Source organism: Phoxinus phoxinus (genome assembly GCF_949152265.1).
Source record: "Phoxinus phoxinus genome assembly, chromosome: 2".
Lineage (NCBI taxonomy): Eukaryota > Metazoa > Chordata > Actinopteri > Cypriniformes > Leuciscidae > Phoxinus > Phoxinus phoxinus.
Window position 1 is genome coordinate 6,941,057 of NC_136877.1, and position 12,934 is coordinate 6,953,990.

General features: G+C 38.6%; 1 protein-coding gene across 3 annotated transcripts in view; it reads left to right on the forward strand.

The window, feature by feature from the left end:
- sbf2 (SET binding factor 2) overlaps window positions 1-12,934 on the forward strand; it is a 133,539-nt gene that overhangs the window by 33,414 nt on the left and 87,191 nt on the right. For all 3 annotated transcript variants that reach the window (XM_079604907.1, XM_079604908.1, XM_079604909.1), the window contains exon 3: window positions 6,226-6,363. In XM_079604907.1, the coding sequence (XP_079461033.1) occupies window positions 6,226-6,363 (138 nt within the window). The remainder of the gene's footprint in view (window positions 1-6,225; window positions 6,364-12,934) is intronic.

The following is a 12,934-nucleotide window of genomic DNA, read 5'->3' on the forward strand; positions in this document are numbered from 1 at the left end:
CAAACAAGCTTTACTTTCATGGACTCTAATGTATAGTCATAATTTTTCCCCTCATAAATGTACCATTTGGAACAACAGATGTATAAGGATTAGAAACAAATCAATTTTTTTTGAAAATTGGTTCGTAAAGGGAATTATTTGGGTTAAACAGTTGATAAAAAGTGATGGTGTCTTATACAATTATAATGAGTTTGTTCATACATATAACTTTTCAGTTGATCCTGTCCAATATTTTTTGGTTTTACATGCAATTCCCAAGGCAATTTTGAGATTATTGGAAGGTCATAATAATTGTTCTCTACAAACAACAGTAGAAGAATTTACTTCTTGTATTAAATTGCAGGGTAAGGATTTCACAAGTTCTGGATGTAATAATATTTTTTTGCGGTCCCTTCTTCAATCTAAATGTATACTTGGTGTTACTATTCACTGGAATTCTTTATTTAAGAAACATATTGAGTGGAGTAAAGTTTGGATGACACCTCACAAGTATTGCATTACAAACAAAGTAAAAGAGGTTTCATATAAAATTTTCCATCGAGTTTACCCAGTTAAATCACTTGTGGTACAACGTTTTAAAGTGAACATTGAAGATATTTGTGCTTTTTGTAAAACCACCCCTGAGACTATTAAGCATTTATTTTGGGAATGTCCCAAGACCCAAAAGTTTTGGAAAGAACTTAGTAAGTACTTGCAAAGTAAAGTTATGACTCCTATTAACTTTGAAGAAATTGATGTAATGTTAAAATGTTTTTCATTTGAGGGTGAAAAAAACATTTTGTTTATTTTTGATTTAATTGTTATAATTTCCCGTTACTACATTCATAAGGTCAAATGGAATGGAAAAATACCAAATTTTGAACATTTTAAAATTGATGTTAAGATATATTTAGAAACTATTTCCAAAAGTAAAAACCTGAAAGCTATGAAAACTAAACAGCTGTTTGACAAGTACAAGCTTTTTTTGTAAAAAATCTTTCAGTAGCCTATTTATTATTTATTTTTATTTATTTATTTTTATTTTCATTTCTTCTCTACCCCTGACATGTATGGTTATATGTACTCTTGTTCTTGTGTGTAAAATGTTTTGTTATTATTAAAATTCAATAAAAAAAATAAATAAAAAAAAAATAAAAAAAAAAAAAAAAAAAAAAAAAAACTTACTATTCTACTTTCACAGCCTCATTCTGTTTATAACGCGCTCTTGCCATTCTAGCTAATCTAACTTGAATTTGCAGGGGGAACTTAAAAAAAAAAAAAAACTGAAAGCGCCTAGTGATGTTGATGCTGAAGTCATGTAACCGTGGTGTAGTTTGTTTATAGCCTACTTTTAGATTTTACTTCTACCGATTGTATTTGTTTTTAAACATATTTTCACATTTTTATAATTTGCATTATTACCTGCTATAATTCAAAAGCCAATAGAAAAATCCGGTTGGGTTTTTGTCGAGGGAACCAGGTTGATGCTAACTTCTGGGTTGACCGCTCTATTGCTCTCCTGTGTGCCATCCAATGTTTTACACACCAGTCCTGAATTGTGGTTGGCCCATTGCCATTAAAATGTCTGAAGAGGATGAAGAATCTGACACCTACTGGAATGGCACTCAGTAGAGCAGTTGCGGCAACCATGATTTGGCTTTTGAAATTGCTTGCCAAATTTTTTTCAGTTTTGAGTCTTCAATATTTGATAAATTGTATAGTCTTAAAGTCCCCCTGTAGTCAATAATTGTATCCCTTTAAACTAATTTTTGATCACCAAAATTACATATTTACATTTTTTTTCCTTGGAAAAATTTTCTCCATGCCTTAAAATAGCTTAAATGTAACTCTGCACCCTTCCCTGATTTAATATATACGGTTCTATGAATATGCAAATTAGCCCCACCTCCACTCACTCACACCAGCTCAGAGATCCACTCATTGACGATCAGACGTTGACCTGATTGGTTACAATGTAGTTTGTGACGTCAGAAACACTAGTGATTTCAAACCACGTTTTTGAGACTGTCTTTGATTCACTGCAGTTTTAAGGAGAAAATACTCAAGGAGAGCAATGGTGTTGACATGAATTTGCACATGGTTTTTCTTAAAGCATATTAAAAACACCACATAGACAAATAAACACCATTAAAAGCTTGATTTTCACCACAGGGGGGACTTTAACTTAGTAGCCCATTGAAATCAATTCAGTTTAAGGAAATAAGTTTCTGCTGTTACAGCTTATGTACTGTTACACAACCCAGAGCAATCATAGTGGCGGCTCTAGCTTTGTCCTCTAACTAGGGCAGCAGTCCTCTGCCTTTTATGGCTGTCGTTAAACAGAGATGCAAGTAACGGAACACAGCACAAGGCAGACGAGGATCTAATATGGTTGTTCTGTCCTCCATGCTTTTAGCCACCGAACTGATTCTTAGCAGGTCAAGCTGCAGATCTTGTGTCTTGTTTGCGGAGTGGACATGCCACTCGTTTCTCACATGATGAGGAACTTTCGCTGACAAGGCCAGCTGTGTAATTGAAAGCCCCCTGACATCATGACTGGTAGAACACGACGGAGTGCCATTGTCACTTGACTGAGAGCTAATTTAAGGAAAGGGTCTGTGTTCTCTGGGATATTACTCAGCTGTTTTACGGTTGCAAATGTGCAAGCTCAAGTTTGAAGAACTCGTTCATGTGACTCGTGTCAACTTTCTCCATCGGAGCGAAGCGGCAAGCTAACGTCTTGTCAGCAGGTGAAGCATAGTAATGTGACGCTTAAAGTTCAGATAGGTCCAACTTTAGACTTCTTTCACTCACGTTTCGAAGTACAGCCATGATTATTTTTGTATGATGTATTATTAATGCTGCAACTGCAAACTTGAAAATAACCACTGGATCAACCTCGAATACAGTCATTTGATTTAATTTCCAAGATGGCGGTGACTCAAGTGACATCAAATTGGTTATTTTCAAGTAGAGGTAGGAGAATTCCAAGTTGAACAGTTTGAGGTTGGAAGTGGGAAATTTCAACTTGTTGTCAGTGCAAATGTCAAAAGATGGAGATGTAGGTCTACGCAGCCAAGTTATTTTGAAAACATCATGACTTAAAGGTGCATTGTGTAATATTTAGGAGGATCTGTTGACAGAAATGCAATATCACTACAGTGGTGTATTAAGACCTTACTTAATGAACCTTTATGTTGTTATTAGCTTAGAATGAGCCATTCCTATCTACATACACCGCGGGTCCCTTTACATTCAAATGCACCGACATGTTTCTACAGTAGCCCTAAACGGACAAACGCGTTTCGTCACTATGATATTCTTCGTGCAAACAAGTAACAATAATATTCGCAATAACATATTGTTTTACTGAATAATAAAGTCAACCTTATTTCTTAATTTATCTTTGTAAAGAAACCACATTGCTTAACTGGCTACTCTCTACTGTCTCAGACAACGACATCTTTTCCTGTCGGCCACCGTAACTTCTGTTGGTTGTCTTCAATTCGCAACCTCACTACTAGATGCCGCTAAAAATTACACATTTCACCTTTAAAGGAATAATAATTTGATTCCCGAACAAATTACTAAGCTGGTTCCTTTTAGTGAATCAGAAATATATAGGCTAGTGCAACCAGCCTGATTCCTGAACTTATTTTGAGTTATTTCAAATCAAGAACTGGAATGACTAATATGAATTGAAACATGAATTGTTAATTGTCTAGATTTTGACCTAGTGCTCCAAACTGATATTAAGTACAAATACCTCTTATCACAGGCATGGTTAAAGAACCAATCCCTTGCTACCTCGATCCCTTATTTAGGCTCCACAATGTTTCATTTTTGATGATTGTCAGCAGATAACAGAATCCAATAACTGATCGTTGTAACACATTGTAGCATGAGTTTATTTTCTAGCTGTGTGGAACATCTTGTCCTAGAGCTCCCCACCAATCCTAGCCTTCTTCCTGAACTACTTCAGTGACCTTAAATGTTAAACTTAAGCTAATATTTACAGTAAAAATAAGATTGCAGTCCAGTTGATCAGACCGAAACAGTTGTTGTCTGTCTGGATGTTCTGTCTTGTGAACTAAATCAAGCACGTGCAAAACACTTCAGACTGAGGCTTGGGTTTTGTAGTATTTGAATCAATGCCAGACCCCAGCCTCTTTAGCTAAGAACCTCGGGCCACTGGAATAATAACAGCCTCGGGACCAAGAGGGATTGATGTAATAATATAATAATATACAACATCGTCTCCACAATTATAGACCGTGTCATATTAAATTTAAGGCAAATTAAAATTAAGCTGTGAGGAATAGAAGAACAGTATGTTCACTAGGTTGTACATTGTCATTTGTGTCAAATTACAGCATCTTACCTGTCTAAAGTTCATTTTGGGTCTTTGTGGCACTGCTGTCCCACATTTTGAACCCATAGATAGAAATCCCATGTATGCACTCATATTATTTGTTTATCTGGATTTGGCTGGGAATTTATCGCATACTTTGAATATTTTCATATTTTCCTGTAATTTTCCTGGAATCTTTCCCAATCTGACAAGGGAAAGGAGCATCCCACTCTTCCGTCTTTGCCTGCCAGCGTTCCAGATTTCCTGCCTTCTATTGTGGCTGCAGCGGGATGCTAACATCCTGGTTCAAGCCCCGAGGTCAATCCAACACACTACATATCGCTCTGTCTTTCATTTTTGCTGTTCCTCTCGCTCTTGTTCCTTCTCCCATCACTCTTCATCATGTTTCCACCCACTCACCTTATCACTTTTGCATCTACGTAAGTCAAAAGTTGTCTTTGTGCAGTATGCAGTAGTTTCCCAATTCTCTTTCATCTTCATCCCTGACTTTCTTTGATTTGTCCTTCTCCTGTTCTTCCTCCTCTCTCACCTGCCAGGCTGCCATTTGTGATCCAAACTCACTGTGCCTGTCAAGCCAGTTTGACAACTCGAGCACTAACACAGCAGATGTACTTAGACTTGTTCTCTCTTATCTCTTTACCGCCTGCCAGGATAGTCTTTCAGAAGCATCTATTAATTGCCTGCACTTACATTTATATTAAAGCTTTTGGCAGACTTTTTTAATCTAAAGTGGCTTTCATTGCATTTTATCAGTTCTTGGAAATCGAACCCATGACCTTTGCATTGCCAGTGACATGCTCTACTGCAGTGGTTTCCAATCCTCGTCCTGGAGAACTTTCTATCTTCCTAATCAAACACACCTGATTTAACTCATCAGCTCATTAGTAAAGACTCTGACAGGTGTCCAAACTCGGTCCTGGAGGTCCACTGTCCTGCAGAGTTTAGCTCCAACTTGCCTCAACCTACCAGTCTGGAAGTTTCTAGTACTGTATGCTTAGTGAGACCTTGAGTAGCTGGTTCAGGTGTGTTCAATTGGGGTCGGAGCTGAACTCAGCAGGACAGTGGACCTTCAGGAGAAAGGATGGACACCCCTTCTCTAAGACCTCAAATATGTGTGCTATATAAGAGACACCCAAAATGTGCAGTGTTGGTGGTTCTATAGTAAAAGGATTGGGAACCACTGCTGTAATGTTTGACCGTGCTTCTGAAATTTTACATCAGTCACTCGATAGTTGTGATGTGCAGAAATACATATTTTTGTAAATTGATACCTTGATCCAATTCAAAAGCTTTCAATTTTAGTATTCTGTCTTTTTATTGCATCACATTCAACACGGACTGCAAACTTACAATTTATGTAGAATTATTTATTTTGTTGTAGCACAGCATTTGCAGCAGCATGGATTCAGCAACAGGACTGATCTGTAAATCTGTTTGGGCACTCTACAATTAGTCTGCTCGGATATTATCCAGATTTATTTATTGGGATTTTCTGTGTAACAGAATGGATATGGAGGGGCTTTTGGAAGGGCACTGAGGCACTCAGTGTCATTTCCTGCCTTCTGATGAGAGGATGTACTATCTGAAGTGGCACATCCTGCATATGATCACACACTAGCCAATTTGCACACTGACGTACCTTAACAGCCTCATACTGCATTCCAGTAATCCCTGTCAAAACATTGAAAGGTGTTTGAAATGATTTTCAACAACCCCAATTTCAATTCCTGTCAGCTTCTCTGTGCAAACGATGTCATCTCTTATGGTAACCATCATTTACTGGTTGCTTTTGTGTGGACTAGATGTTCTGGAAATGTCAGACTCTTGTGTTGAGTGAAGTCTAACAGTGTTTGTTTGTTTTGGTGCTTTTACAGTTCTGCCAGCCTGGTGGATGGAGGCTGTCTCGTGAGAGGAAACCCCCGACATTCTTTACAGTGGTGCTTACAGACATAGAATCAGAACGACACTACTGCTCCTGTCTGACCTTCTTTGAGGCAGAGGTCAACCTACAGGTGAGATTAAGGTCATATTTTTTATAAATACATATCGTTTCAAAGCAGTTTTACAGAAAATGCATGTTTCTACATTACAATTTAGAGTAATCTGTCGACGGGTGACAAAGAGTACTTTCAAAATATTTTAAAGTTGATTGAGGTGAGAAAGTCAGTATTTTTAAGGATAAAGACAACCAGTCGGAGAACCTTTCAGTGATGGCAGCTGCGACCAGGATGGACAATATTTTGCTGCTTCATCTTAAAGTTCAGTGTCCAGAGAGGAGAGAGAAAGAAGCGCTGTAAGAGAACCCCAAGGGGCTGCGGTTGGAGGACAGCTATGTAAAGAATGCAGCTGTAATTCCTGACTTTTGCCCAGTGCCCACCAGGGTTCCAACCTCAGCCCCTCATGAAACTAAACTAAACTAGCTCCTGTAGAAGATGATCAGTTTTCCCACATTGTGAGAGAAAAAATGTTGAGAGTTAATTATTATTATATTTCTGTGCTGAGAAGTTTCAGCATAAAGTGAAAGTCCTTGAGTGCAAGGAACCACGCATCCTCTATAAATTTGTATCCTTGACTGAAGTAGTCTACTGTACTGGTGCAGGATTGGTAATAAGGGTCAATCAGGTACTAGCACAATTTAAGGCTGGAAGACACTACACAACTTTTCAAATCTGAACAGATTTTAAAACACTAGGCATACACTTGCCGACTTTATAATTGGTTACAGAGAAAAAGTGGGCTCCATACATATACTGAACGACTGAGGTTCCGGACACAACAAATTCACACAAAGACATGCACCTTGTTGCCAGGAGACGCAAGGCAAATGCAAACATTCTAAAATCGACTCAAAATATCAAAAGTGTTCGATTATTCTACGACTAGATGGAAGCATAGTACGAAGCTACAAAAATCGGAGTCTGTGTCCATTATAATGCTAATTACTGCACTGATAGAGACCGACCAAAGCCAATAAACACTTTGTCGGATCAGTGTGTCACCCCTGTTGCCAGTTGGACGCTATTTGAACGTGTTTGGTCAGCATTTGTCACATCGTGGATGGAATGTCTGAGAAGTGATGAACTGTAATCTGGGGATTGTCTGCTTTGGTCGCCATCTGTCAGTACAGTGTAAATTGATACACTACGTGATTTTCTATGAAATCTCTCAACTCAAATCTGCAGACTAGCTCCGACTTTTGACAACTAGTGTCGACTTGTCCAGACTGTAAATCAGGGCAAAAATATGGGATTAATCTTTAATTGCCAGGGCTTTCCTCTCTAATGTGGCAAACTGATGCAGCGTGGAAGACAGCCTCAAGCTATTGAAGATTAGGTGCTCTGGTAAAGAAGAGCACTGAAGCCTATCTCGGATTTATCCACCTCTGGGGTAAATAGAGAACTTATTTTTTTTAAATTACATTTTGACATGACGTGAACCCATATTCGGAATTTGTCCCCTCTGCATGTAACCCTTCCGAGTTAGTGCACACACATTAGGGGCAGTTAGTAGTGAACACTGCAAAACGTGGACACACTCACCCGGAGCAGTGGGCAGCCATTCACTGTGGCGCCCGGGGAGCAATTGGTGGTTAGGTGCCTTTTCAAGGGCACTCTGTAATTTCCTGCCAGTAGAATCGAACCCGCAACCTTCGGGTTACCAGTCTGACTCTAACCATTAGGCCACGACTGCCCCCAGACGTATAGCAGAGTGTAAGTCTATATAAGCATGCCATTTCTGTAAATTATGTTATCCAGGTTCATCAGTTGTTTGGCAGAAACATGTCGACTAATGTACCTACTTTTTCTGAATTTCCTAATAAATTACACATGGATACCAGGTTGCTTGAAGGACACATGCCAAGTTTCACCCCTAGAGGGAGTCTGTAACAAGGAGAATCTCGTAAAAAACGTTTGGGTAAGCAAGTTAAAATTTGACATGCCTTTTCTTCGCTACAAGTGCTAACATACTACAATATCAGTTGGACAGATGAACAAAAAATTATTGCTGGCAGCAATTACATTTTATCAGACATATGTATTTCTTACAGGCCTCGCTGTAGAAAACAACACATCTCAGCATGTTTTGTGGTAAATGGTTGGTCAACAACTGCCTCTGTTCTGCCAAATTTGCCAGTTGGGGACATTTTCCACCTGCTTGGACCCTTTTGATTGTTGCTGTATTTGAAGTGTTGAAGAGCATAAAGTATACCCTTCATTGATTACATTGCATCCTGCTTACCAGGTTTTACAGAATGCTAGAAGTTAGAACAGTATAAGTAATTCATCATATCATCTTTCTGATAGCACACATAGATTTTAATGAGGACAGCTGTTCAACCCTACTCTTAGCCAAAAGTGCTTTTGGGTTTTATTAGGGGCCAGGCGCTGAAGGTGCGTATTGTTTACCTTGGAGTTCTTATTATTATTTTTCTATTTTCTCTGGCTGGAAGCACCTAGATACATTTGGAGGAAAGCTGTAAAACTAAGCATGCATATTGATAAGGGTTAGTGTGAATAGTCCCCTGATGAATTTTTCTTGCCACTCATGTTGCAATGTTTGTCCAATTGTCACCAAATTTGAGTAAGATTTATGAGTTAGATGTTTGGGCTGTTCTTGCCTGTTATTGTTATTCTTTTACTATTTGCCTGAAGAATCATCAGCTTTTTTTTTGCCATTATAATTTTATGTTGTCTCTCAACGTGTTATGTTTCCAACAGTTTGAAGGTGGTGATAGAAGAAAAGGTTTAGTCTAATATCCCAAAGGTTATAGGTTCAAATCCCTCATATGGTTGTGTATTGTCCAACCTTTGTTGTCATTTAACTCTTTGCATCATACTTTTGGTACAGAACCTACTTGTTACCGTAATTGCTACCTCCAGCTATATTTCTCATTAATGCTTTGCACTTTTTTGTGCGTGTCATGTCAGTAAATGTTACCACATTCGTGATTACTGTGCTTAAGTGCCTAAAAGGTTTTTCATAAGATGATGGTGAGATTTCGAGGAAAGCCATTATGTGCATTAGTCAAGCTCCTCACTTCAAGTTTATTTCACTGTGGGCAAATGCAACACTGCTGTTGTTTTCTAGGATAAAAATGTAGTGATGTCTTCAAAAGATGCTCAAGGTTGGCTTTACGGCTTTAAATCACAGGCTCTTGTTCCTCAGGAAGCATCACTCTTGTAAACACCAGTGAACTACTTTTTTGAGAGTTTAATTATCAGCCACCTCAAAGTGTCACCAAAGACACTTTTTTTTTTTCTTTTTTTTTTACCTGTGGAAATGATGGCGTAATTATGAGGAAAACCAGTTGATCACATTCCACGTCTATTGAGAGCACCATCCTAGTACCGGCAATGTGGCATTTTGTGTAATTAACCTAATTCAACACTCAGGATGTGGTGGTCATCATGAGCAAAACTTAGCATTTCGAAGCTGTGAATCACATTCATTTGTAAAGCAAACTGCTTACTGTTTAAATGCTTAGAAGTTTAATGGTTTCCTTTGCAGATTCACTATGAATCAGCCTGTTTGCCACAAGCATCTACAGTACATGGATGCCAGCATGCTGACTTACTGTTAACTTCCTGTTGCTTTACTTGAGTGCAAATAAACAAACTCATGACAGGATAAAGAATGTGTAATTAAACGGTCAATAAAAGCAGGAATTCTTTGTATTTAGAGGCTGGTGGTTCCAGAAGGTTACAAAACTGTTTGGCAGGAACTTCAGCACGTCATGTCTTTGAGCTTTGATGACCCCCAGCTGTTTGCTGGCGCTGTCTTCCTCTCTGTCCCCTGTCTCTCTATCGCTTTCTGTCTTTCTCTTTCTCAGTGAGACTGTAAATCTTCTTTATTTATATTACATCCTTAACTACTGAGCCTTGTGGGAGATTAAGAGAGAAGACCACCCATGAAGAGTACTTCACAGTGTCATCAGGCACATTAAGACTGAAGAATCATTCTTAATCGCAACCTCACTGCCTTAATGTCTTCGGAAAGGTCTTTTCAATCTGTCTGCAATTGTCTCCTCACTGTTTTTCTTTGATACACTTATCCAGAAGTTCGTAATGCAGGGTGGCTTCTTTCACATAGTGACCATGATAGCCCATTATCTCATTATGCTGTAGGTCTCCTGGGACTGTTTTCGTTACCTCATGTGAATAGATGCTAGATGGTCTCTTAACCCATGGAGTGTATATCTGCATCCCAATTTCACATACTATTCATCCATGCCTCTAAATGCAAACCATTCAGCTTTTTGTTGGTCAATGCAGTGAAATTCCTAATCGCATGGATTCCTATTAAAATGACTGGATTGTGCCCACAGAAATTCGCCAAACAATAATAAATGTGTCGAGACCAGTCAACTGCGAGATGCCCATTTCTTTATTCTGATTTGCAGTCTAAAGCATTTTTATCACACTGTTAAGTAACTACTTTTAATGAAGATGATTGTGTGTTGAGCATCTGCAACTTACTTTCAGTTTCATTTGCGACAGTTTGCACATCGGCTTGCTGAAGAGATACTCAGCTACTCATCTGCAGCGCAGGAGTGCTGTTATATCGGGCTATAACATGTCATATAGCCTATAATATGCTCTCACGCTTATTTTTTGTTACATTTTGGGAGGAGTAAAATTTACATATGTGGTTTTAACAACCAGATGCATTTACACTTGTCCAGTTTTATTTGGAATTTGTCTCAAACTATACCTCCTGAAGTGTTTTGAGTGATTGGATTTAAATTTAAAACTCGAAAGCATTTTGGCCTGGTCTTTTCACGGCGGGATAGCTAACCGATCAGAGAAAACGTTTGAAGTGACCAGGTGTAAACCGTCACATCTAGCCAACATAAGAATAATATTCAATCAAGTTTTACCATTTATGAGCCATTTTACTGAAATGTTCACAGGAATCTTTAGCTCGTTCCTATTGGATGCTTGCAAAGCTTGTTGAGTTAACAAAAGTAACCTAGAGGTGTGGAGCTTAGCGAAGATGTCGAAGGCTCTTATACGCTACAGTATAATCCGTCCAAACGCATTTTATGCATCCATTAAGTTTTCTCGGGGTGAGTATAATCACCCTGAACTGTATGTGGTAGTCTTGGAGTAAAGTCATTGAAAGTACACAATTCTCTCCATTCCATTTCTGTCTTTTTATGGGCTTCTTTTAATGCGTTCAATGTCTGACGGACCAAGCATTTCAGGTGTTGCGTACTTTCCTAAAGCTACACCATTAAGCCCACTTAATGTAAAAATCATGACACACTGAAAGATATTTTTCTTTTATCAGATTGGAAGAGGCAGCCTTGGAATGTATTTTTCTTCATAATTGAACCAAATCCTCCCAATAAGCTTGAAATGTGTTTCCCATCTGTGAGGGTATTTTAATCCTGTGCTCCCACTGATAAGATGTGGTGGATCTTGTGGCATGTTTTCACTGTCTGAGCAAATCAAATGGACTCCAGTGCGGGGGGTTAGACTGCAGGGTTTGAGAGGTAGGTATCGTTATGAGCTCGCAGGCCTGACGCTGACTCAATTAGAAGCAGATTGTGAGCAGTGGGAGGTGACGCAGGCAAAACCTCTCCTCCTTATCGGTGAATGATAACGATGTCTGCTTTTTGTCATTATTAATGCTATAATATATATACATATATATATTAGGGCTGTCGACGTTAACGCATGTGATTCATTTAAAATCCTTAACGCGCTAAAATAATTGAATGCATATAACACAAATAAATTACTGAAGCATGTGAAATTGCGTTATTAACGTAATTTACTTCTCACAGTTTGATGATCTTAGAAGTTTGAGTTTATCTCACGGAGCATCTACAGTGGCACAAGCACCTGTAACCTGGTTGGCGGACATTTCTATTCTTCTAACCCCTTAACCTGATTTCACTTCTCTGTTTGCGATCAGATCATTTTAAGCAGCTAAACTATGGGAAAGTTTTAGTCAAATTATACAGTAAGCGAATTCATTCAAACAATTTACAAAACAGCGCTAATGTAAAGAAAACCAGGGCTGCGTTTCCCAAAAGCATTGTGAGCCCAAGTTGATCATGGAGACCTTTGCCACCTGTGTTCTTTACATCAACTTTGGGAAAAAGTTGCTTTTGGGAAACGCAGCCCAGGCTGATTATTATCAGAGATGACCGAGAGAATACATACTCACAAATGATTTATTCCAGTGTGGGTTTTACCTTAAAACATGAGCTCTGTCATATTCTGTGATTCTTTCTGAGGAGCGCGAGCCCTCACGCATCGCGTTGTTTGAAATATAGACTGAATGAAACAATAAAACATCCCACCGCTGTATGCCCAGATTATACGCAAACTACTTTCCTCTGCTGGATAAAGCAAAGTACTGGTAGCATCTTGCCAGTTACGTTTTGATAGATGAAGATTGCAATCAAGGTATGGATGTACAGGAGCTGTACCATAAGCACACGTGAGTCCGTTATATTGATGCACACAAACCTTCACCACAAAAATTGTGAAGACATATTTGAGTTTATTCACATTGTTTCCACACACATTCAGGATAATGTTTTAATTTGTGCTGTGTGTAGTAATTCTGAAT